This window comes from Panthera uncia, unplaced genomic scaffold (assembly GCF_023721935.1).
Source record: "Panthera uncia isolate 11264 unplaced genomic scaffold, Puncia_PCG_1.0 HiC_scaffold_161, whole genome shotgun sequence".
In the NCBI taxonomy this organism is placed as follows: Eukaryota; Metazoa; Chordata; class Mammalia; order Carnivora; family Felidae; genus Panthera; species Panthera uncia.
In genome coordinates this window covers 1-25,040 of record NW_026058261.1, presented here as the reverse complement: position 1 = coordinate 25,040, position 25,040 = coordinate 1, and the positions used below count along the sequence as shown (strand labels likewise).

At 38.2% G+C, this 25,040-nt stretch overlaps 1 protein-coding gene across 1 annotated transcript; it reads left to right on the top strand.

Annotated features, from left to right (window-relative positions):
* Positions 1–41: 41 nt before the first annotated feature.
* On the top strand, positions 42–25,036 carry LOC125917236 (peroxisome biogenesis factor 1-like; the record flags this gene model as incomplete). Its single annotated transcript, XM_049623481.1, has 13 exons — positions 42–274; positions 5,378–5,521; positions 8,327–8,410; positions 8,816–8,930; positions 9,019–9,704; positions 11,589–11,708; positions 13,907–13,990; positions 14,768–14,891; positions 15,136–15,236; positions 16,128–16,210; positions 17,326–17,458; positions 23,103–23,199; positions 24,863–25,036. Coding segments are annotated over exons 1-13 (2,074 nt in total), but the record flags the coding sequence as incomplete, so codon positions are not given.
* Between the last annotated feature and the right edge of the window lie 4 nt (positions 25,037–25,040).

Below are 25,040 nucleotides of genomic sequence, written 5' to 3'. Positions count from 1 at the left end.
GCCCGCCCGGTACGGGGGCGAGGCGAGAGGGGCGTGGCCTCAGGGGGCGGGGTCGATCGATCTTCTCAGGTTCTGACACCCTAGGCAGGCCCAGTGGCCCGAGTCCGCTGGAGCGTACGTTCGGGGGAATTTGTGCTTGCCGGCGATGTGGGGTGGCGATCGCCTGGCGGGTGCGGAGGGTGGTGGGGTAGAGGTGACTCTGGTCTTCACCAACGCTCGAGACTGCTTCCTCCACTTGCCGCGGCGTCTCGTGGCCCAGCTTCACTTGCTGCAGGTAAGGCGCCGGCCCTGGACGTGGGCTCCCAGCCCGGACTCGGGGCACCTGGTCGGCAGCCTGGGGGCGGACCGAGTCAAGGTCTTTGAGGGACGCGGCGGCGGCTCGGGCCTCTCCCGGAGGCGTGGAACGGGCTGCCTTTCTGTCTCCGCTCAGCCGTTCCGAGGCCAGACTGAAGGCCCCTCGAGGGCAGGGCCCGCGGGGGGCACACTCTGCAGCCCACACCATGTCTGGTGCAGCACTGGGCCTTAAACTTATCCTATTCCAGGTGTTTTCACTCGCCAAGAGTGGGCTTTCAAACATCCCAGTATTCTACGTGTGCTTTGGGAAATATTCCTCACTCCAGTTTGGAAAGGCTCCTGGGAAGTCGGTAATTTTTATTACCTTAAAAAATGTTTTTCCTGCTAGTGATTTCCTGGTTCCTGCCCGACTGCCGTCCGGGCCTCCAGAGGGAGGGGCAGATTTGGTTTGCAGAGTCCCTGTTAAGTGAAGGGCACGTTAACAGAGACTAAGCACCGTCTCCCTGAGCAGGGTAGGTTAGAAAATGAAGGTTCTTCCCTGTGTCGCCGATGCTCGGAACCCATCCGAGGTGTACCAGGAATGTGCAGTAGAATTATGCATACATACTTGGAAGTACAGAGGTAGGATTGCTTGAAACTCTGTCGTCAGTTGCCCTTCTAAGCACTGGCAGAGACAGCATCCGTATTTTCATAAGTAGAAATAGAGGCACATAGTCTACAAGTATGAGTGTGCTTACGCGGGCAGAAGGATAGGATATTTGAAATCCTCAGAAATCGTGGATGCATGGTACCCAGCACTGACTGGTCATGCAGGAAATATTTAATAGTTTACAATAATTTTTTTTATTTTTTATTTTTAACATTTATTTATTCTTGAGACACACAGAGAGAGACAGAGCATGAACGGGGGAGGATCAGAGAGAGAGGGAGACACAGAATCCGAAACAGGCTCCAGGCTCTGAGCGGTCAGCACAGAGCCCCATGCAGGGCTTGAACTCACGGACCGCGAGATCATGACCTGAGCTGAAGTCGGACGCTTAACCGACTGAGCCACCCAGGCGCCCCAATAGTTTACAATAATTTTAAGTATCCTACTTTTTCACTTTACTTCTCTGTAGTTTTTTCTAGATAATTTTCCCCCTAGAATTACTGGGCTAGAGGGCATGGGTAATTATTAAAGCATAAAGTCATGAGTTGGGAGTTAATGGGTTGAATTATTTTATTTGGGTTGAAGCATGGAGTACATAATATCTATAATGTTGAAATGAGAAGAGGGCCAGAACAATGGCCTTCTGGCCTGTGTCAGACTTACCTTGAGCTTTTAAAAATACGAATGTTCTGGGGCGCCTGGGTGGCGCAGTCGGTTGAGCGTCCGACTTCAGCCAGGTCACGATCTCGCGGTCCGTGAGTTCAAGCCCCGCGTCGGGCTCTGGGCTGATGGCTCGGAGCCTGGAGCCTGTTTCCGATTCTGTGTCTCCCTCTCTCACTGCCCCTCCCCCGTTCATGCTCTGTCTCTCTCTGTCCCAAAAATAAATAAAAAACGTTGAAAAAAAAATTAAAAAAAAAAAACAAAAAACGAATGTTCTGTTCCTTCCTCAGGCCTACTGAATCAGAATCTTGGGGAGTGAACTTCAGGCATCTGTAATTTAAAAAGTAACTTTGGGCTATTTGGATGTACAAGAATTGAGACCCACTGTTACAGATTCCTAGGTTGTTGATGGTGAAAGGGACGTTGGGTATCTAGGCTATTTCTGTACTCACTGGCACTCCTAGGCTGGTATTTCCACACTGTTAATTTGTCCTCTTGTCTCTCACTCATTGTGCAGCACTGTTTCTTCCATAACCCTGCTCCTTTCCACTTGTGTATTTGTGCTTTTCTTTCTTCCCAAAATGTTTTCCCTCCTTCCATGACTTTAAAAACTGAGCATAATCAATCTTACCTCCTCTGCCTAGCTTTCAGATTCTCTGTTGCTCACTTGTGTCTCCTTTTCAAAACTTCACTGCTCTGTTTATGTGACACATCTCCCTTGTCACGCTCTGTGTTTCAAGTATTGTTTTGTTTATCCAAGTCCTTATTTCAGGACTGGGTACCCAGTAGATGCTTTAACTCAGGATTTTTTAATCTTGGCTCTTTAGGCTAGATAATTTTTTCTTATGGGGGATTGTGCTGGGTATGGTAAGATGTTTATAGGAACTTTGCTCTCTAGGCCCTACATACCAGTAGCATCTCTCCCCTTCAGTAGTGACAGCTAAAAATGTCTCCAGACATTGCCGGATGTCTCCTGGGAAACAAAATCACCCTTGCGTTGAGAACCATTGCTTTACCTGAGTTATTTTGTCTGTATGCTAGGCTCAGTGCTTGCTGTGACGGCTGAAATGGGGGAAAGGATTCACGTCCACACTGAATTCAAACAAATAAACCTAAATGGCCATCCGGAAATGGCCAGGTACAGACTTGTCATTTCTTTTGTGTTAGCAAAAGATAACCTAGGCCTCAAATCTGGCCAGTCCTAAGGCATGACTACCTGTGATTTCACCTGAAAGTTCCCTCCGGATTATACCAATACCACAGGTAATGGCAAAAGCAGATATTTATTGATTGAATTTCTGGGAGAGGAGCTCCTCTCTTTCCAGTCTGTGGGTTTCTTCTCTTTACCTGAGTGCCCAGTGGTTCTGCAGTTCAGGTGGAAAATGTTTTACATGAAAATGGACTCACAATATTAGTTTGCAAAATCCAGCTGAACGTGTATTATGATTATGGAGCTGGTTATTACACATTGACCAAAGGAATAATTGAAGTATTTTTCCTGTTTAATAAAGTCAGTTTTTCCCTTTTCCAGTGAGTTGGTAGAATTCTCATTTTTGATATTTCAGGCCATATTTTGTATCTCCTTATTTAACGTCTCTAGTTTTAAACGTTTCTTCTGTAGGGGTGCCTGGCTGACTTGGTCGGTGGAGTGTGCGACTCTTGATCGCGAGCTTGTGATTTTGAGCCCCACATTAGGTGTAGAGATTACTTAAAAATAAATAAATTTAAAACCTGCCCCATTTAAAAAAATAAAATTTTCTTCTTATGAAATAAGAGTTGATCTGGATTATATGCCGCTGACTGATGAAACTGTGGAAAACACCCAGGGAGTTGGTCATCTTCACCCTGTAACCTCAGCTAACATACTTACAGCTGACATAATAATCTGGAATTTGACTCCAGTCCAGTGCTCTGTATACTTTATTACACTGTGCTTAGCATCAGCAAGAACAGTTAGATTATCCTGTGAATTGTGAGAAAAATTATACAATTAAGAGATACACGATGACTTTCTTGTATAAAAAGTTTTAATAACATGGTTAGTTGGAAGTACATTATATTGCCTCAAAATCCTTTGAAATTTTTCCTATTTAAAGAAACACAGTAGGGGTGCCTGGGTGGCTCAGTCAATTGAGTGTCAGATTCGACTCAGCTCATGATCTTGTGAGTTCAAGACCTACATGGGGCTCGCTGCTGTCAGCACAGAGCCCACTGTGGATCCTCTGCCCTCTCTCCCCCTACCCCGCCCGTGCCCTCTCTCAAAAATGAAATATTTAAAAAAAAGAAAGAAGCACAATAAGCAGCCTATAACCAGTTTTGAGGTAGTAAGATTTGATGGAAATGAATGAATTTAATATTTAACAATTCAGTGCATCAATGACTTAATTTTAATATTAATAAATGACTTTAATAATACTAAAATGTCATGAAGTGGTAAGTTTTCATGGTTATCAATGAAGTCCTTTTAATTTTTTTAAGTGTTTATTTTTGAGAGAGAGAGAGAGAGACAGAACAGGAGTGGGGGAGGGGCAGAGAGAGAGGGAGACACATAATCTGAAACAGGCTCCAAGCTCTGAGCTGTCAGCATAGAGTCTGATGAGGGACTCGAACCCACGAACCATGAGATCATGACCTGAGCTGAAGTCAGACACTCAACTAACTGAGCCACCCAGGCACCCTGAGAACACATTTTTTTAAATAAATATTTTTATTTTTAAGTAATCTCTGTACCCAACATGGGACTCAAACCTAGAATCCCGAGATCAAGAGTCGCATGCTGCACCTACCGAGCCAGCCAGGCGCCCTGAAAATACATGTTATATTTTGATTTAATTACTTGCACATACAATTTCTTAGTTCTAAAGCTTAAAGTTATTTAAGAAGCTGCATAATATAAAATTTCTGGAAGTGTACATAAGAAGCTGCTAATAGTAATTACCTCTGGGAACAGGAACCTGCCTTCATGTTTTATGCTTTTGTAATTTTTGTGGTTTTACCATGTGCATTTATTCCCCTTTAATAAACATACTGTTACATTAAAAAAATTTTTTAGTGTTTATTTATTTTTGAGAGAGAGAGAGAGAGAGTCAGAGTGCAAGCTGGGAAGGGGCAGAGAGAGAGGGAGACACAGAATCCAAAGCAGGCTCCAGGCTCTGAGCTGTCAGCACAGAGCCCAACATGGGGCTCGAACCCACAAACTGAGATCATGACCTGAGCCGAAGTCGGACGCTTAACTGACTGAGCCACCTAGGCGCCCCAGTTATATTTTTAATGATCATGATATATTTCTACTTACTGACTCATGCTTTACCAAAATGGTAAATTTGTAACTTATTTAATGATATTCCTATTAATAGATATTTGAGACAGTTATAAGTTTTTAGTGTTACAGAAAATACTGCAGAGATATGTTTTGGTGTGGTTTTCTTCAGTCAATCATTAATTCAGAATAAATATTCAAATATATACATCTAGCTCAAAGTTTATATAAATTCATTGGCTACCTGTTGCCATTTTGAATTCTGGAATGGTTGAATCAATTTGTATTGCCATCATAAGAATGTAAGAGTATTGGTTTCACCCACAGCATCACCAGTTTTGGGTATTAGAAATGATTATAGTTTTTTAAATGCTCTAATGTGCACAACCAAGACCTATCGCCTATCTATAGAACTCTTTTTGTATGTGTGGATTGCAATAATAGTTTATCTTTAATGTGAATACAGAAAAGCACACAAAAACTCTCATACACCTCCTTTCTTCTTTAATAAATAGAATCAAGCTATAGAAGTGGCCTGGGGTCATCAGCCTGCATTCTTGAGCTGGGTAGAAGGCAGGCATTTTAGTGATCAAGGTGACAGTGTGGCTGAAATTAACAGACAACTTGGTCAGAAACTTGGACTCTCAAATGGGGACCAGGTGAGTACAAAATGTGATGACTATAACTTTTTCCTGATGTCACATAATATAACAATGGAAAGTAAACATTCAAATTAATTTTTTAAGGAGGTGAGATGACACCTAACTTGTGTGCTGCTATAACCAGTCTAGGATATGCAAGTTGACTGTAAACTCTGTTGTTAAATCTTTATCTTGTATTCTGCTCCCTAGTTGATTTTGTGTTCTATCTATTTCACTCACTTTCCAGGTTCCCTGATTTTGTTTGTGTGCAATTATTTTTACTTTATGAATTATTGAATTTTACTTACTATTACTAGACTTCATTTGCTTCCAGCAAATCTTCTAACCTTCCAGAATCATACTTGATTTTTAAAAAATCTATCCAACAAAAAAGTTGTTATTTTTCTATTTTTGTCTTGCCTATGAATTTAATTGTAAACCTCAAAGCTTAAGGACTTACGTCTAGTTTTTCATTTTATTGTATTCACCAATTTATGTCCTTCTAAATACTTTAAACTATGGAAATAATACACATTCATTGCAAATATTTTACAATTGAAAGTAAAAAAAATGGATTTCTCTAACCCCAGCCTCAGAATGAATGTGTACTGTATGTTGGGATCTTAGTACACCTTTAGGATTTAAAGAATGGGAGGAAGGAAAGGAAAGGGAAGGAAGAATACACATTTTCTTTTTTTTTAATCACACACATTTTCTGCAGTTCTCCCCCCAAAGTATAATCAGAGGTACCTTTCCACATACTACAGTATGCATTGAACATCTCTGAATCCGTATAGAATGAAACATTACAGATTGACTTACAGAGTCCAGGGGGCTACACATTGAAAATTCTGATAGATGGGCTAAACTGCATTCTATTACCAGCTTCCCATAACAGTATATGAGAATGTTACATCCCTTTATCTTGGTTTGAACATAGACTAATTTTGTTCATGCTTGCTTTTGATAATGAGAAAAGGCCACTAATGAGAAATCCATAGTCCTAGTATTAGTCCTTCGCTTACCCTAAGTCTTTGTTAGAATCTTAAAACTTTAGCACCAGAGTGACTTAGACTCACTAATTTTGGTTCCTTGCTCTACAAACCTAGGGAGACAGAACATTTTGCCCAGGATTACACAGCAAGTTAAAGTTCTGCTCTCTTAGAATATGTGGTACTTTCCAGAGAGAAACACCAGCTTCTTGTTCCTGATCTTGATGTCTTCATCTGCCTCTGAACAGGCCTGTTGGTTTCTAATGCCTGTTTGCTTCAGAGTGAACTTTTACCTGATTTTCTGCAGATCTTCTTTATTGTAGCAATACCACTAAGTCACTGTCTCCCAAAGAATAGGAACAAGGTGAACTGGCTCGCCCAGGACTCTAGCTTCTTGGTGGGTGGGAGCTGCTCTGTGCTTCCCTGGAATCGCCCCTTTCAAATAGGGTGTATGGGGAAATACTAACGGGAAATTCACTGAGGGTGAGGCACTTGGGGGGAATTCTGCTCCAATCCGCAGAAGCAACAAAGGAAGGGCTGGTTAACTGGAGCATGTAACATTTGGTGGCTTTGGATTTTACTCCTCAATCCTCAGAAATGCCTAAAGAAAGGGAAAAGAAAGTTAGGTGGTAGATTGCAGCTTCTTGAAACACTAACATTTCTTTCTTTCTTTCTTTTAAATTTTTTTTCTTTTATTTTGAGTGAGAGAGGGAGAGAGAGTGAGTGCAGGGAGGGGTAGAGAGAGAGAGAATCCCAAGCAGGCTCCACACTGTCAGCATGGAGCCCAGTGCAGGGCTCATGAACTGATGTAGGGCTCATGACCATGGTGAGATCATGACCTGAGCTGAAATCAAGAGTTGGACACTTACTGACCGAGCAACCCAGGTGCCCCATCTTTTTATTTTTTTTTTAAGTTTTATTTATTTATTTCTCCATCTCACAACCCCAAGATCAAGAGTTGCAAGCTCTGACTGAGCCAGCCAGGCACCCCAAAAGACACATTGGCATTTCATATGTATCTGTAGACTGGAATGAGGGTATATTTGTTTTACTTTACTTTTAGCTGTGAATGTTTATACTTCTAAATAATTTTCTCTGATCTCTGAGCATTTTTTTTTTTTTTTTTTTTTACTCTTCTAGACTTTCTAGAAGTACCATGCAGGTTAGTTATAAAACTAAAAGTCTTAAAACTTCTAGAAATAATAGAGTGTGTATATGCTAGATTAAGCCATGACTTGATGACATTGTTTCCTCTTCTATTTTCTTTTAAGTTTATTTATTTATTTTGAGAGAGAGAGAGAGCATGGGCAGGGGAGGGGCCAAGAGAGAGGGAGAGAGAGAGAATCCCAAGCAGGCTCCATGCCATCAGCACAGAGCCTGACGTAGGGCTCAAACTCAAGAACTGTGAGATCATGACCTGAGCCGAAATCGGACGCTTAACCAACTGAGCCACCTAGGCACCCCTTCTTGCATTTTTAAATTACATTTCTTTTATTAATGGTTATCTTTATTTTGTTTTTTTTTTTTTAAATCTGTTGTGCTAGGGTGTATTTTCTTTTTTTCTGTAATTAGTTGTGAAACAATTTTTCCTAAAATTTTGGAGTATATGAAGGCCTAGCTAAGAATAGGTACTTAATAAATATTTGTCAAATGAAGGTCCACCAAGTGCAGGCAGGCACACACTCACACAGGCACGCACACTCGTTCATTCACTCACTCACACTTTATTATTTACCTAAAGAGAGAACTTCTTCTTTTCTAGGGATGCAAAAAAAAATTTTTTTTACAAAAAATATTTTAAAAGTAGTTTTACATTTTTGATTTATTCCAGGTGTTTCTCAAGCTGTGCTCCCATGTGGTGTCTTGTCAGCAAGTGGAGGTGGAACCCCTATCAGCAGATGATTGGGAGATACTGGTAAAGAAAACACAATGAGAATTAGCCTGGTTTAAGGTTAAACTGCTTCAAAATAGTTGTTTGTTTGTATTGAAGTATAGTTGATGTACACAGTAGTTTCAGGCATACAACATAGTGATTCAACATCTCTGTACATTACGCTGTGCTCACAAGTGTAGCTGCCATCTGTCCCCATACAACACTGTGATGATACCACTGACTATATTTCCTGTGCTGTACCTTTTAGCCCTGTGACTTACTCCTTCCATAACTGGAAGCCAGAATATCAGTGTCTCTAGATTTCTCTTTTCTGAGCTTCATTATATATTCTGAGCTGGTTCGAGTTATAAGAACTTGTGATTTCCTTACCAGACACAGAATGGACTAAACATGAAGTGAATTGATTTTTTTGTTTGTTGGTTGTAGGAACTGCATGCTGCTTCCCTTGAACAGCATCTGCTAGATCAAATTCGAATAGTTTTTCCGAAAGCCATTTTTCCTGTTTGGGTTGATCAGCAAACTTACATATTCATCCAAATTGGTAGGTGTTATATTTTTCCACTGTACTCCATGGTAATGCATCCATAGCAGAGGTGAACACGTACTAATGAGCTTTATTTTCCACACAGTTGCACTGATTCCAGCTGCTGCTTATGGAAGGCTGGAAGCTGATACCACACTCCTTATTCAGCCAAAGACCCGCCAGGCCAAAGAGAAGACAGTTTCAAAAGCAGATAATGCACATGGGAAATTTCACAATAGGTCTAATAAAACAGAAGTTACAGTTGACTCACCATCCATGCCAAGCTTATGGACTTTGATAGGAAGCATTTTTTCTTTTGGGTCTGAGAAGAAACAAGAGCTGTCTTGGGGTTTAACTGAAATGAATGCATTCAAAAATATGCAGTCCAAAGTCGTTCCTCTAGACAATATTTTTAGAGTGTGCAAATCGCAGCCTCCCAGTATGTGTAATGCCACAGCAACTTCTGAGTTTCGCAAACACTATGCCGTTCATGTATTTCCATGGGACCAGGAATATTTTGATGTGGAGCCCAGCTTTACTGTGACCTATGGAAAGCTAATTAAGCTACTTTCTCCAAAGCAACAGCAAAGTAAAACAAAACAAAATGTCCTGTCACCTGAAAAAGGGAAGCAGATATCAGAACCACTAGATCAAAAACAAATCAGCTCAGACCATAGTCAAGAAGCTGCTAAGTCCTGTGTGCTAAAGGTTGTCTGGAATGGACTTGAGGAATTGAAGAATGCCATAAAGTACACCAAAGACATAGAAGCGCTTCATCTTGGGAAAGTGTGGGTTAGTATAAATTTTATTATGAGAGAGCAATTTCATGTTGCTTGAAATTCTCCAAACTATGAGTTAGAATAATATTTTATATACAATTTGAAAATCAGTATAAGAAGTGGTGTCTAAAGTCCCTGCAGGGGCACATTTCTGATTATATGGTAAAGTCCTTGCTTGGGTGAAAATTGTGTATATTCTGGTTAAGTAAACTTGGACAGCTATAAGCTTAGATAGTTATAGGCCCAGAGAGGTAAAAATTACTTGCCTTAGGTTACACAATAAATAAAACTAGGATTTACGCCCAGGTGTGCCAACTCTAGAGTTCATGCTTAGCATGGGGTGCCCTACAAAGCCTCACAATTTTTTGTTAAAGTGTATTTATTTTGAGGGGGCGCCTGGGTGGCTCAGTCGGTTAAGCTTCCGACTTCGGCTCAGGTCATGATCTCGCGGTTCGTGAGTTCGAGCCCCGCGTCGGGCTCTGTGCTGACAGCTCAGAGCCTGGAGCCTGTTTCGGATTCTGTGTCTCCCTCTTTCTCTGACCCTCCCCTGCTCATGCTTTGTCTCTCTCTGTCTCAAAAAATAAATAAAAACATTAAAAAAATAATAATAATTAAAGTGTATTTATTTTGAGAGAGGGCACATGCATGCATGAGCAGTGGAAGAGCAGAGAGAGAAAAAGGGGGAGGGAGAACCACACTCTCAGCATGGAACCCTACATAGGGCTCGAACTCACGAACCCTGAGATCATGACCTGAGCCAAAATCAAGAGTCGGACACTTAACCGACTGAGCCACCCAGATGCCCCATGAAGCCTTACGTTTTTAATACCTGCCAAAGGTTTGTTCCCCAGTTCCTGAAAGCAGAGGAGGGACTTGTTATATGTTGGGGGAAATGCCCAGGTAGGGAGATACCTATGGTGTGAGCTGGCACCAGGATGGGAACGTGTCCAGAAGCTGCTTACCCTGATGAGGTCAGCTCTTTAACTGTGGGCCTGGCGGGGAGGTGGTGGGGGGTGGGGGGGTTGGGGGAGAGAGGAGAGCAGCTGTTGTTTCATCTTCTCATCCCGGCCTCAGGTAGTAATGCTTCATTTATGTGAAATGAGTCACTAGCCCCCTCTTACTTGAACTTAATTTGAGCATTGTAGAGTGAGACTTCATGGTGATAAAGGGAGGAAATTGTTAGGGAAGAAAAATGGGAAAGGAAAGGGGTCATCTTTGTAGATTTCTTTTACTGCCAGTTTCACATACGACCTCTGTGCTGGCAACTTACAAAGTTTTAATATCTTTGGCTTATATCATTTTCTAAAATTCTAGACCATCAGCTCATTATTTTCTGTTAGCTCTAAACTCCCAGTTTAAGAGATCCTGCTACATCTTCAAAATAAAAATGTCTAACACTGAACTTGTTAGGACTTTCCGTCTGTGAATGGTTCTGCCACGTGGTGGGAATACTTTTTTTTTTTTTTCCTTATGAATATGTGGTGAGTACGGGGTGAAGAAGTGCCAGGTAAAGGCCTGGAGACCATATAAGATAGCAGCAAGGAGTCCACACTTCCCACTCCACTTTAAAGGTTGGCAGCCGTGGGCACTGAACAGTGGTGGTACAGCAGCAGGTGCCATCCTGTACTCACACAGGCTTGACTCAAGAGAGCACAGCTGATGGATTGCATTCTGAGGAGGGTGTGAGAAGAAAGAAATGAAGGGAAAAAACTAAAATGTTTGTGATACAACAGTACCTGAACATCCATCTGGTTACTCTCTGAATCATGATAACGCAAATTTACTTACCCATTAATTTACCCGAGTTTATGAAAGTTAATACCAATATTTACACTGTGGAATATTTTTAAATCAAGTTTTAGACATATTTATATTTTTATTTATTTTTATATTTCAGATTCCAGATGACCTGAGAAAGAGACTAAATATAGAAATGCATGCAGTAGTCAGAATAACTCCAGTGGAAATTACCCCTAAAATTCCAAGATCTCTAAAATTACAACCTAGAGAAAACTTAGTGAGTTCAAATTTATGTTTTGTCAGTTGTTTTACACATCTTATGAGATGCTTTGGCTAAATAATAAGAATGTTGTATTTCTTTTTGCTAGAAGGGCGAAGAAGTCTTTTTTGTGGTAAAATATATATAACAAAATGCTGTTTTAACCATTTTTAAGTGTACAGTTCAGCGTTAATTACATTCATAATGTGCAATCATTGCCACATCTATTTCCAAAACTTTTCCATCTCCCCAAACAGAAACTCTATGCCCAGTAAGCAATAACTCCCTATCCTGTCCTCCCCCAGCTCCTGGTAACCCTATGTACATTCTGTCTCTGTGAATTTGGTTATTCTAGATATTTCATATAAGTGGAATCATACGGTATTTGCCCTTTGTGTCTGGCTTATTTCACTTAGCATGTTTTCAAGGTTCACCCATGTTATAGAATGTATTAGAACTTCATTCCTATTCATGGGTAAATAATATTCCATTGTATGTATATACCACATTTTGTTTACCCATTCATTTGTTGATGGACCCTTGGATTGTTTCTACCTTTTTGGCTCTTGTGAATGATGCTGCTATAGAACCTGTTTGAGTCTCTGCTCTCAGTTCTTTTGGGTATATACCTAGGAATTGAGTTGATGGATTTTATGGTAATTCTGTGTTTAATTTTTTGAGAAACTAAGAAGTCTTTAGTAAGCAACACACATATTATGTATATTGTGCCAATGCAAATATGATAATTTAGCTTTTTTTTTTTTTTTTTATTAAGTAAGCTTTACACCCAACATGGGGCTTGAAATCATGTCCCCAAGATCAAGAGTCACATGCTTTATTGACTGAGCCAGCCAGGTGCCCTGATAATTTGGCTTTTAGAAGATAGGTATTTTTGCTATATTCATGTAATTTTTAAAAATTTTCCCATATTACAGCATTAATATTGCAACCAAAAGAGTGCTAGACTGCTCGCTAATAGAGTATTATCACCTGTACCAGTTTAGTTTACCAGTTCTCAGAGCACTACAATCCAGGAAAATTACTGTTTTCTAGGTTTTGAAACTTCCAAACATGACTTTATCCTTCTCTGATTATTTGAATGGCCCTTTTGGGTCTTTAGGATCATGATGGTCATTATAGCATGGAAGAGCCATTTTAACAGAACTTTGATGAAACCCCAGATAAGATTGCTTGTATTATGTACTGGAGAAGAGAAAAATAAATAGAATAAATGCCATTTCCACAATAGTATGGAACTGAACATTTAACACATTGGCAGAACCGTACACAGTGATTTCTAGTTTTAACTTTTTAGCTAATTGATCTTCGTATTTTTCAAAAGTTAGGTCTTGTGTACAGACATTTGACTTTTTTTTTTTTTTTTGTCTCAGTATGAGGCTCTTAGTGCAGAATTCCTTTTTTAATCCTGAGTTGCATATTTTAGTGGAACTTTTAGGATGTTGGCAGGTGTCTCTGGGGTGATTATATCTCTTAGGACCTAAACATGTCTGATTCTAGAGGAACTGTGAGTTGCTTTCTGATTCTTCAGGTCTTGATTTTAAATATATTTTTTTAAGTAAACTCTACAGTGGATGTGGGGCTTGAACTCATGACCCCAAGATCAGGAGTCTCATGCTCTACCAACTGAACCAGCCAGGCGCCCGGTTTTAAATAGTTTTCATTTTCAGACTTCCTTTAAGTCTTTAATCCCATTGCCCAATAAAATCCAAAGAAGTGACAGATGGTTTCTGTGATCTTTAAGAATGGGAAAGCGATGCCTGTACTTAGTTTAGCCTGCTTTTGTGGTGATCAAGTTCTAAACCAAGCTTAATCAGCAGAGCTAAGCTTGACTCTGGATGAATAGAGGCTTATTTTCCTAGGCAGATATTAATGATCTTTCCTATATGAATTTTTGTGTATTCCTGTTTTTGTCTTCATGTAGGTTTTAAAAACTTACAAGCTTTAAAAATTAATAGTGTTTTTCTCAGAATTTCTTTATACCTTTTAACATATTAACGTTACACTTACTGGGTATAACAGTACTACAATCTGCTTAACAGAAAAACAAAGAAAAGTGACTTGAACATACAAAGAATTTATTTTTCTTATGTACAGAGAAGTTTGGAGGAGCTCATAGGTGGTTAAACCATGTCATCAGGGACCTAGGCTCCTTTGGTCTTTCTGCCATCCTTAGCCTATAACTTTCCTCCTCTTAGATGCAAGGGATTTGCTGTACGTATAGGCATCACATATGCGTTCTTGGCAGAAGGAAAGACACAAAGCAAAAACCTCCTTGCAAGGTTTGTATACCTTTTAATTAGAAAGAGAGGCCCTTCTCAACAATTGCTGATTGCACACTATTGGTCAGAAGGGAGTCACATGTATGTTCACACATATGCACACACAGGTCCACTCTGGGAATTGGAGAGTTTTCTTTCTCACCTCTTTAATAGAGGGAAGCAAGGGAGAATGGAGTTGGAATGGTTTTCCATCCAATGAGCCAAATTATGGTATATGTGTCACTGGTCCTAGAGGTAGGGAGTGTTAAAACTTTGCCACTTGTGTAAATGTTTCTTCCAGCTTCAGTGTATTCCTTGTGCTGTAATATCAATTCCCAGATCTGTGCCTCTAAATATGAACATCCTTCCTGGTTTTGTTTGGTAAGGTTTGCTTTTTTTTTTTTTTTTTTTATGTTTAAGTTGTTTCTTTTTAGTTGCTCCATTTAATAGATTATAAAATTGAGGTTGAGACAGTTTCATTAATTTGCCCACAGTCACACAGATAATAAATGGTCATGCCAGACTGGTGTGCACCTTTAACTAGCACATTTATTTTTGCCACACTGTTGTAGAATGGGTATACCGTGATTTACTTCCCCAGTCTCCTACCAATGGATACCATCTTATGGTTCTCACATGAGGTGAGCAAGGCTCAGAGAGGTTAAGAAGCTTGCTTAAGGTCCATCAGCCGTATCAAGGTTTACATATTATTAGCAAAGTAAGGTGTTAAACTAAGGATGTTAACGTTAAATTTAGGTATTTGGATAATTCATTACTGTTCTTCCTTTTCTCTGGCAGCCTAAAGATGTAAGTGAAGAAGATGTAAAAACTGTGTTCTCTTCATGGCTACAGCAATGTACCACTACCACACTTCCTTTGATAATATCAGAGGAAGAATATATTAAGCTGAGAATTAAAGATGGTGGGTAAATTTTGTTATTTTGATATTTTTCCTACTAAAGAAGTGAAAAATTTTTCATTGTTGTTACAACCTTTAATACATGTGAACAGGAAGCATAATAATGATAAGTAAATGGTAGATTTTACATATTGAAGAATGCTTTTATTTAAATTTAAAGAAATTTGAATCTTAAATTATCTGTTTCAGTACTAACTCACATTTATTACTTGTTTTTTTCTTTTTCTTTTTTTTTTTTTTTTGATAGAGTTGGAGGAGTTTTCTCTAAATATAGTTCATTCTGGGGAAAAAGAAAAAGAAAACATTTTTTTATTGAGTCCCAATCTGCTGCAGAAGATCACAATACAAGTAATCACATAACTATTGAATCTTTAATAAAATAATATTTGTCACATTGGATCAATAATAAAGTATGAATTTACCTGTAAGACTTTGCATCCTGAAGTGTATTAGAAACGTGAATGATAAGAGTAAGGAATAACTTGATTTAAAATATTTTATTATATAGTCTCTTTAAGTTATCTAAACAAATTGATTTATCCTAAATTTAAAATCAATGCACAATTAAGTTTCAAGGATAGAATTGATTGTGTTAACTGGCAGATAGATCATGATTTCAAATTATTCTCGTATTGAAACAAAGGAAAACTTAGCTTTTGGGATTTGATTTTTAAAATTCCTATTTTTAGTTGGAGTTCTGCACAACCCATATTATTTTGTCACTTCTTAAATTCTCAACTCTTCACAAATATTACCAGATCACTTTTCTTCTAGCAGTATTTTAAAAGTGGTCTTTTTTAGAATATTATGTTTTAGCTAGGATATTCATTCCCATTGTTAAAGAATTGAAGATGCTCTAGTCGTTTAGAATTTGAATGGTTTGGAACTAGACCTTGTCTCTACTTTTGAGATAAAATTGAAGGAATACCATTCAAAGAAGATACAAATGGTAGAATTTTGGAGAGTAAAAATGACACAAATCAAAATTATAAATAAAGATGTATGTATCTGCAAAATGTATGAAGTAGATGACATTCTTTACTGCTTGGATGAGTAAATTATGTTCCTTGGATGAATAAATTATGATTGTCAAGGCTAATTTGAATAATGATCTTGCATGCACAATATATCTTTTCTTGGTGGTGTAACAAAATCAGTAATCAATCTCCTAGGACCCAAGAAAAACAGGCTACAGATATAACTTTGAAATGTAAAATTGATTTTTCCTTGCTACTGTAGGTCCTTCTAGATCCTATGGTAAAAGAAGAAAACAGTGAGGAAATTGACTTTATTCTTCCTTTTTTAAAGCTGAACTGCTTGGGGTAAGAAGTTACGGCCAAACTAATATGTTTACAGACATGTTTGACGTTATCTCTGGCAGGGTTTTTATATGTAAATATTAAAGTAGATGTTAATGTCATTGAATAATCTCAGTAATGCATTAGTAGATATTTTTTCAAGGATTGTTTCTGTTTTCACACCTAGCTTAGTAATTTGCCTTGTCTTCTTAGGTAACTACATAAAAGTCTGAAGCTTATTAGAAATTTTACTTCAAGATTTGATTTGTGAGAAGGAAACAACTGGTTATGACCTAGATCATATGTGCTCGAATAAAACAATAATTGTTAAGAGTTAATACATTTACTTTAAAAGTTAATCTAAAAACATTATTTGAATGTTTAAAAATATTTCAAATTAAGTTATTCCTTCAGCTATTTTATTAATGTACTAATTGGGATTATTTGTGTTTTCCTTAGCTTTTAAGACAAGTCTGAAAAGAACCTCCTGTTAACTTATCTCTTAGGAAATATGAGACTCTCGTATAAACATTATATCTCAGAATTCCTCACAGAAACCTTTAGTGGTTATAGTAGCAGTGATTTGATTTCCTATAATAGTATAATCTGTAAATGTTTTAATAAAAGGACTAAACCATAAAGTAACAATGTTTATAGCATAATGCTCATGTAGAAAGTAAAATCTCTTCAGTTCAGATTCTGATTTTCAGAATTTATATTATCAGAAATAAAGTGGTAGAGTCAGGAAGTAGGTTGAAGTTCATGCTTGTATAATCTACAAATTGAAACCGGATTTCAAAGCTTAATTTAAGAGGAAATAAGTCTTCAATTCTTTTAACACTTCAAATGCTCTCATTTATGATTTGTTGTTTGTGTCTGTTAAGACAAATTCCTTGAGATGTCCTGTTAAGACAAAACTTTTAGTTACTGTACATGTTTGAAAGTAATAAAACTAATTTTAAAAGTTGTGACTCAGATTTGGCATTAATTCAATACGCTGTCAACTAAGGGAAACTTTCTAACATTTTACTCTTTTAAAAATCATTAATTAGCCTGGAAAGGAAAGTTTCAGAATTTTTTACAGCTGGATTTTATCCTGCTTCAGCGTTTTATCATGCAATAATGTATATATTTTGCAGAGGAGTGAATTCTTTAGGTGTGTCTTCCATGGAACACATCACTCACAGCCTCCTGGGGCGCCCTTTGTCTCGGCAGCTGATGTCCCTTGTAGCAGGACTTAGGAATGGAGCCCTTTTATTCACAGGAGGAAAGGTACGTAGTTAAAATGTGCCCATTTCACTAATAACTAATTTTATTTTTTTCTTTGAGTTTTGATCATCTGTTATATAGAGTTGTTAATACAAGGTATAGGAAGTGGTGATTTAGAAAGGGGTGATGAATAAAATGAATAAGGTGTCGTGCTCACTGCCTTTTTTATGTATCATATGATACAGTTGTATGATTTTTCTTTTTTAGGGTGTTGATAGGGTTGATTTTTTTTCACATGTTGAACCAGCCTTGCATGTATGTAATAAATCTCACTTGGTCGTGGTGTATTTTCTTTGTATACATTGCTGAGTTCTGTTTGCTAAAAATCCTTTTTTTTTTTTAATGTTTTAAAAAAAATTTATTTAATCTCCATACCCAACATGGGGCTCAAACTCACAACTGAGATCAAGAGTCTTTTCTGACTGAGCCAGCTAGGCACCCCATTATTTGCTAATATTTCTGTTGAGGATTTTTTCATCTAAATTCATGAGCAACAGCCGTTGTTAATTATCTGACTTTAGCTCAGGTCATGATCTCTCAGTCCCTGGGTTTGAGCCCCGTGTCCAGATCTGTGCTGACAGTTCAGAACCTGGAGCCTGCTTCGAATTCTTTGTCTCCCTTTCTTTCTGCCCCTTCCCCACTCACACTCTTTCTCTCTCAAAAATATATAAACATTAAAAAAATTGTTTTAATTCATGAGCAATATTAGCCTATAGTTTTCTGGTTTTGTACCACTTTTGTGTGGTGTTGCTATTAGGGTAATACTGGCCTCATAAAATGAGTTGAGAAGTGTTCTTTCCTATTCTGTTTTCTAGAAGAGAGCATATACAGTTGGTATTCATTCTTCCTTAAATGTTTAGTAAAATCTCCAGTGAAACCATCTGGGTGTTGAGATTTTTGTCACCTTTGACTTTTTTTTTTTTTTTAATGTTTATTTATTTTTGAGAGTGTGAGCGGAGGAGGGGCAGAAAGAGAGGGAGACAAGAATCCAAAGCAGGCTCCAGTCTCCAGGCTGTCAGCACAGAGCCCAGTGTGAGGCCCTGACTCATAAACCATGAGATCATGACATGAGACATGTAGGACACTTAACCGACTGAGCCACAGAGGCACCCCAACCTTTAACTTTAAAAAAAATTTTTTTTACGTTTATTCGTTTTTGAAAGACAGAGAGACATAGAGCACAAGCAGGGGTGAGGCGGAGAGAGAGGGGGACACAGAATCTGAAGCGGGCTCCAGACTCTGAGCTGTCAGCACAGAGCCCGATGTGGGGCCCGAACTCATGAACCGCGAGATCATGACCTGAGCCGAAGTCAGACACTCAACTGACTGAGCCACCCAGCTGCCCCAGGACCTTTAACTTCTTAATTATAAATTAAATTTCCTTAATTGTCTTATTTCACCATGGCAGACATTTGGTAGTTTGTAATTTTAAAGGAATTGGTCCATTTCTTCTAAGTTGTCAAATTTATGAGCATAAAGTTGTTTGTAGTATTCCTTTCATTATCCTTTGAATGGCTGTGGAATCTACTATGGTGTTCCATTTCCTGATTTTGGTGTTTTGTGTTTTTTCTCTTTTTAATCTTCATCAGTTTTGCTAGAGTTTCCCTGCCCTTTTTTTTTTTTTAATTTTTTTTTTTTTACGCTTATTTATTTTTGAGACAGAGAGAGACAGAGCATGAACGGGGGAGGGTCAGAGAGAGGGAGACACAGAATCTGAAACAGGCTCCAGGCTCTGAGCTGTCAGCACAGAGCCCGACGCGGGGCTCGAACTCACGGGCCGCGAGATCATGACCTGAGTCAAAGTCGGACGCTTAACCGACTGAGCCACCCAGGCGCCCCTCCCTGCCCTTTTAAAGGGCTTACAGTTTTATTCTTTACCAGTGCAAAATTGTTTTCAGAGGTACAGTGTGGTCTCTGTGAATCTTTGTTCTTTTATTCAATTCAAAATTTTAAGACTTTTTCATTTCCATTCACTTTTAACTTTAGTAAAATAACTCTTTTTCCTGTTACTAGTTCAGTTGCTTTCTTCTGATTCTTACTTAAAATATAACAGCTACTCCAAGAGTGCCTGGCTGGCTCATCAGTAGAACATGTGATTCCTGATCTTGGGGTTGTGAGTTCAAGCCCCACACTGGGTGTAGAGATTACTTAAAAATAAAATTTAAAAAAATACATATTTATATATACATATCTATATGCAGTAAAAAATATATGTGTGTGTGTGCATGTGTATGTGTGTGTGTGTATATATACACATACATGTATATATACATAGTTATGTGCAACTACACCAATAACCCTAGTATTCCCTTTAGGAAACCAGAAAAAAAGAGCAAATTAAGTCCAGTGTAAGGAGAAGAAAAGAAATAAGAATTAGAGCATAAATCAGTGAATTAAAGACAGGAAATCAACAGAGAAAAGTCAGTGAAACCAAAGCTGCTTCTTTGAAAAGATCAATAAAATTGATAAGCCTTTAGCCAGTCTAAGAAAAAAAAAGAAGACACAAATTACTAATACCAGAAATGAAAGAGGGAACATCACTACAGATCCCATAAACATTAAAAGGATAATAAAGTCATAATAGTAATAGACAACTCTATGCCCACAAATTTGCTAACCATCTTAGATGAATGGACCAATTCTTTGAAACACACAAGTTCCCAAAACTTGCACAAGAAGTGTACAATATAAAAAGGCCTATAAGGAAGATATTATACCAGTTTTCTACAATCTCTTTCAGAGGATAGAAGCAGAAGGAATGCTTCCTAAGTCATCCTGTGAGTCCAGCATTACCTTAATACCAAAACCAGACAAAGACGTTAAAAGAAAACTGCAGACTGATAACCTCTCATGAACATAGATACAAAAATCCTCAACAAAATATTAGCAAATCAAATCAACCAATGTGTATAAAGAATTGTATACCATGATCAAGTGGAGATTTATCCCAGGTATGCAAGCTGGTGAAATATAGGAACTATTCTATGTGGTTTCTAGGTTTCTGTGTCACATTTCAAAATGCATCATCATTTTATATTTATTTTGAAAAAGCAGTATCGTATTGACTCAGACAGACTTTTCCATCTCACCTAGGGGTATCATGGGTAATATGAAGAACAAGCAGAAGACCTGGATTTGAGTCCCACCTCTGTCTTGTACTTTCTGACTATGACCACAGGGAGTTTTGTGGTTTCTTAATCTGCCTTCTTAGGATAAACCTCACTTAAGGGAAATAATATATGGGAAAGCACTTTGTAAACTCAAAAGTGCTATACAAGTGTGATTTACTTTGTGAGGAGAAAGCCCTCAAACTAAGCAAAGTATGATAGATGGGACCTGTACCCCAGCACCCTTAATTTCTCTATTTTTTGGAGCCCGTTGACTTTAAATGTAAATACAATTCTGTAAGGTGTAAGTGTGGTCGTATTTGTTGAGTGGCTGCTAAATTTCAGATTTTGTGTAACAAGCTTGGCTGTTTTTCCAGTCCACGGTGCTGAAAAACAAAATGTTAGAACTGGTGCAGGGCTGTTAAAGCTAGACAAAACAGCAAGGGTAGGAAATAATACTAGATCAAGGGAAAAAACCTATATTAAAAGAACTGTAAAAACCTGCCAACATTCAGCTTTTCTAGGGGGCACTATAGCAACAGTCAGCAAATTTTTTTTTTTTTTTAATGTTTGTTTATTTTTGAGAGACAGAGAGAGACAGAGTGTGAGCAGGGGAGGGGCAGAGAGAGAGAGAAAGACACAGAATCTGAAGAGGCTCCAGGCCCCGAGCCGTCAGCACAGAGCCCTATGTGGGGCTCGAACTCGCAAGCGGCGAGATCATGACCTGAGCTGAAGTCGGACGCTCAACCGACTGAGCCACCCAGGGGCCCCGGTCAGCAAAATTTTAAATATGTGTGTGTACCTTTTGATACATTTATTCTGCTTCTAGAAATTTATTCTAAAGGTGTAATCTGACAAATAAGTTAACACATATATGGTTATTTATTTTAGCTTTATTTATAATAGCTAAAAATTAGAAACAACATTAGTATACATTAGGAAGGGGCTTATTAAACGTGTTATGTGCAGTATGTCCCACAGTGGTGGTGTGCTGGGGAGCCGAAGCAGCTCCATAATTGTGGATAAAGAGGACAGTGATTTATCATGAACCCACATAAATACTGTAATCCCATCTTTACAAATTTACTTAAATGTGTATGAGGTGTCTGGAAGGGTGATACCTCAGAACAATGGACTGTGGTTACTTCTGTGAGGTGGTAAGATTACAGAAAATTTTTTACGTTTCTCTTATACTAAGTGTTTACAGTTCCTTTGTATGCTTCACACGTTAATTTATAAACCTGGAAAAAAAATAAAGCTTTTACTTGAAAAAAAGAAGTACACATTGGATCAAACTCTATATAGTCTAGAGTCACTTAATAAAAAAGTAAATAGTTCTGCCCACTTTAATAGTCTCTGAGGGCTACATAGTACACTAAGGTCACAGTAATACTGTATATCACCAAGAAACTGTAAATTAAAATTGCAGTTAATTTAAGATAACAAGGAAGTGGGTAATAATTTTTTTTTCACTGAAAATAGTTGAAATTAAATGGGATTAGGTTTCATTTCTCTAGAAAGATTATTTAATGTTTACATTATTCCCTTCTAGTAACAAATAATGAAGCATTGACTGTTTTTAAAGGTAAAAGATTTAAATATCAGTGATTTAAAAAATTGTAAAAACAAATTAAATGTTTATTTTCTGTCTGTGTGGTGTAATGAACATAGGACACATCCAGCTTTTAGCAGGTTAAAAGAAAAGACATATTTTGGTGATATCTGCATATCTTCCCCAGCAACTAGACCTGGTGTATTTTTTTTTAACTTTCTCAAAGCAATTGATTATTTTTAGTATTAGTACCAATTAAGGTTGAAGTTGGGGTGGGAAACGTACCTTTTTGGGGGGTTTATATTCCTGAGATTGGGTTGTCATCTGTTAACCTTGCCTGTGTTTATATACCACTTGAGTCATTCTATTAGAGCTGGGAAGCTAGAGCCTTCTGGGTTTTTTTGCAAAATATTACATATTTTTCTTTGCCAGACTTGAATACATGTTTAGGAAATCATTCTTTCCCACTTAATCCTGGAGTGCTCTTAAAACTTCCTGAGTCTCTGGGGCGCCTGGGTGGCTCAGTCGGTTAAGCGGCCGACTTCGGCTCAGGTCATGATCTCGTGGTCTGTGAGTTCGAGCCCCGCGTCGGGCTCTGTGCTGACAGCTCAGAGCCTGGAGCCTGTTTCGGATTCTGTGTCTCCCTCTCTCTGACCCTCCCCTGTTCATGCTCTGTCTCTCCCTGTCTCAAAAATAAATAAAATGTTAAAAAAAAAAAAATTTAAAACTTCCTGAGTCTAGAGTTTCAGTCCTTCCTGTTAGTTTACTTTATGCTAAATGTCACGCACCATAATGTGATCCTAGAACTCCAGGGAGGTGGGTTTTCTTTTTTTCTTTTTTTTTTTTTACCCCCAGCTTTATTGAGTTAGAATTGACATAGAATGTTGTGTAGTGTATACTTGATTGGTGAGGCTGAGTCTTGGTTGCCACAGTAACAGAAGCTATTTCTGTGATTGAATATATTGCTTATGAAGCAATTATTTTCTAGGGCAGTGGAAAATCAACTTTAGCCAAGGCAGTCTGTAAAGAAGCATTTGACATATTGGATGCCCATGTGGAGATAGTGGACTGTAAAACTTTACGAGGTATGAATATGGTAACACTCTACATAAATCCCTTTTTTGCTAGAAAGGCAGAAATGTTATTTCATGCTGTTAATCTAGTAAGTACAAATATCTAATCTTCCCTTATCTTTTCTGTTAGTTGTTGAAATTCCTTAGAAAAAAAATTTTTTTCCTTTGGAAAGAGAGCATGAGCTGGGGAGGGGAAGAGGGAGAGAGAAAGAATCTTAAGTAGGCTCCATACCCAGCACAGAGCCTGATGTGGGACTCAGTCTCAGAGATCATGACCTGAGCCAAAATCAAGAATCAGACGCTTAACCGACTGCGCCACCCAGGTGCCCCAATTCCTTAGAAATTTTAAATCTTTAGCTTTCTAATATTTTCAGCAAAATTTTCTAAACTCTCTATACTTGATGGAGAGTCCCCCTCCTTTTATTTTCTTAGCCAAAACTCTTTGTAGACCATATTCCTGGAAATGCCAACTTAGACCATTCTGAAAAAGTTTGTATTTAGGATATACTCTAATGGGTGTAAATATTCCTAAATTGCTAGGGAAACTCGGCTGTGGACAGTGAAGAGGAGAATTGCAATTTACCATATATATACTTTTGTACTTTTAAAAATCTTTAATGCTTATGTTATCATCTATTTGATCAAAAAACAAGATTGGAAAGATTTTATTTTGAGTAACCTTTTTTTCCCCCCTTGGCTACCTCTACCTTGTCATCCCAACCAGTCCATGCTCTGTGTGTGTATGTGTGTGTGTGTGTGTGTTTTATGTCTACCATATGGTAAGAAACTAAGAAATAGCCTTCAAAAACTAATTAATTCATATGCTGCAAAGGTGGTTTTAGAGATACTGTCCATCTCTCAGAGTCATGCTTGAACTTCATGTAAATTTTTGTTTTTTTATATTTATATTTTTTTAATAAATTTTTTTTAAAGTCTGAGATAGTGTATGTGCATGAGTGAGTGTGCTAGTGGGGAAAGGGCAGAGAGAGAGAGAGAGAGGGAGAGAGAATCTCAAGCAGGCTCCATGCCATCAGCACAGAGCCTGATGTGGGGCTTGATCCCACGAATGATGAGATCATGACCTGAGCTGAAATCAGGAGTCAAATGCTTAACCAAAATAGCCACCCAAGAACCTCCAAAATTTTGTTTTTGACCTAAGTAACAGAAATTCTTTACATTGGCTTATGAATGTGTATGTTTTCTATTCTTTGAAAATTAAAACTTGGTAATTCACCAGGAAGTTTGAAGCCAAATGTATGATTCAAATATAGCAACTCTGGGATCTCTAGATAGCTACATTTGTGTTTGATTTTATTTGAATCTTGATCCCCTAGTCTTTCATTTATGTTTTTCCATATCCTGCTTTTATTTTGCTATTTTTTAAGATAGTAATTTTTTATGCTGTCTAAAATTTTCTGTGGAATGAGTCCAGGTAAAAATAACATGCATAGTATCATATTCCTTTTTTCAGCTTTATAAAATTCAGCACTTTACTGGGTCCTTTGAGGTTCTATTAATTAAACCACGTTAATGATCAAAGTTTAGTGATTGGTATATTAACAAAATATGGATCAAATTTTCATGGTTAAATCAATATTGAGCGTTTCTAATGCTCTGAAAAGGGCAACCTATACTTACCAGCCCTGAAATAACATTTCATATCTTGCATATTAAGGAAAAAGGCTTGAACACATACAAAAAACCCTGGAGCTGGCTTTCTCAGAGGCGACATGGAGGCAGCCTTCTGTGGTTCTGCTGGACGACCTTGACCTCATTGTTGGCCTGCCTGCTCTCCCAGAACATGAGCATAGCCCTGAGGCTGCGCAGAGCCAGAGGCTTGCACATGGTAATGG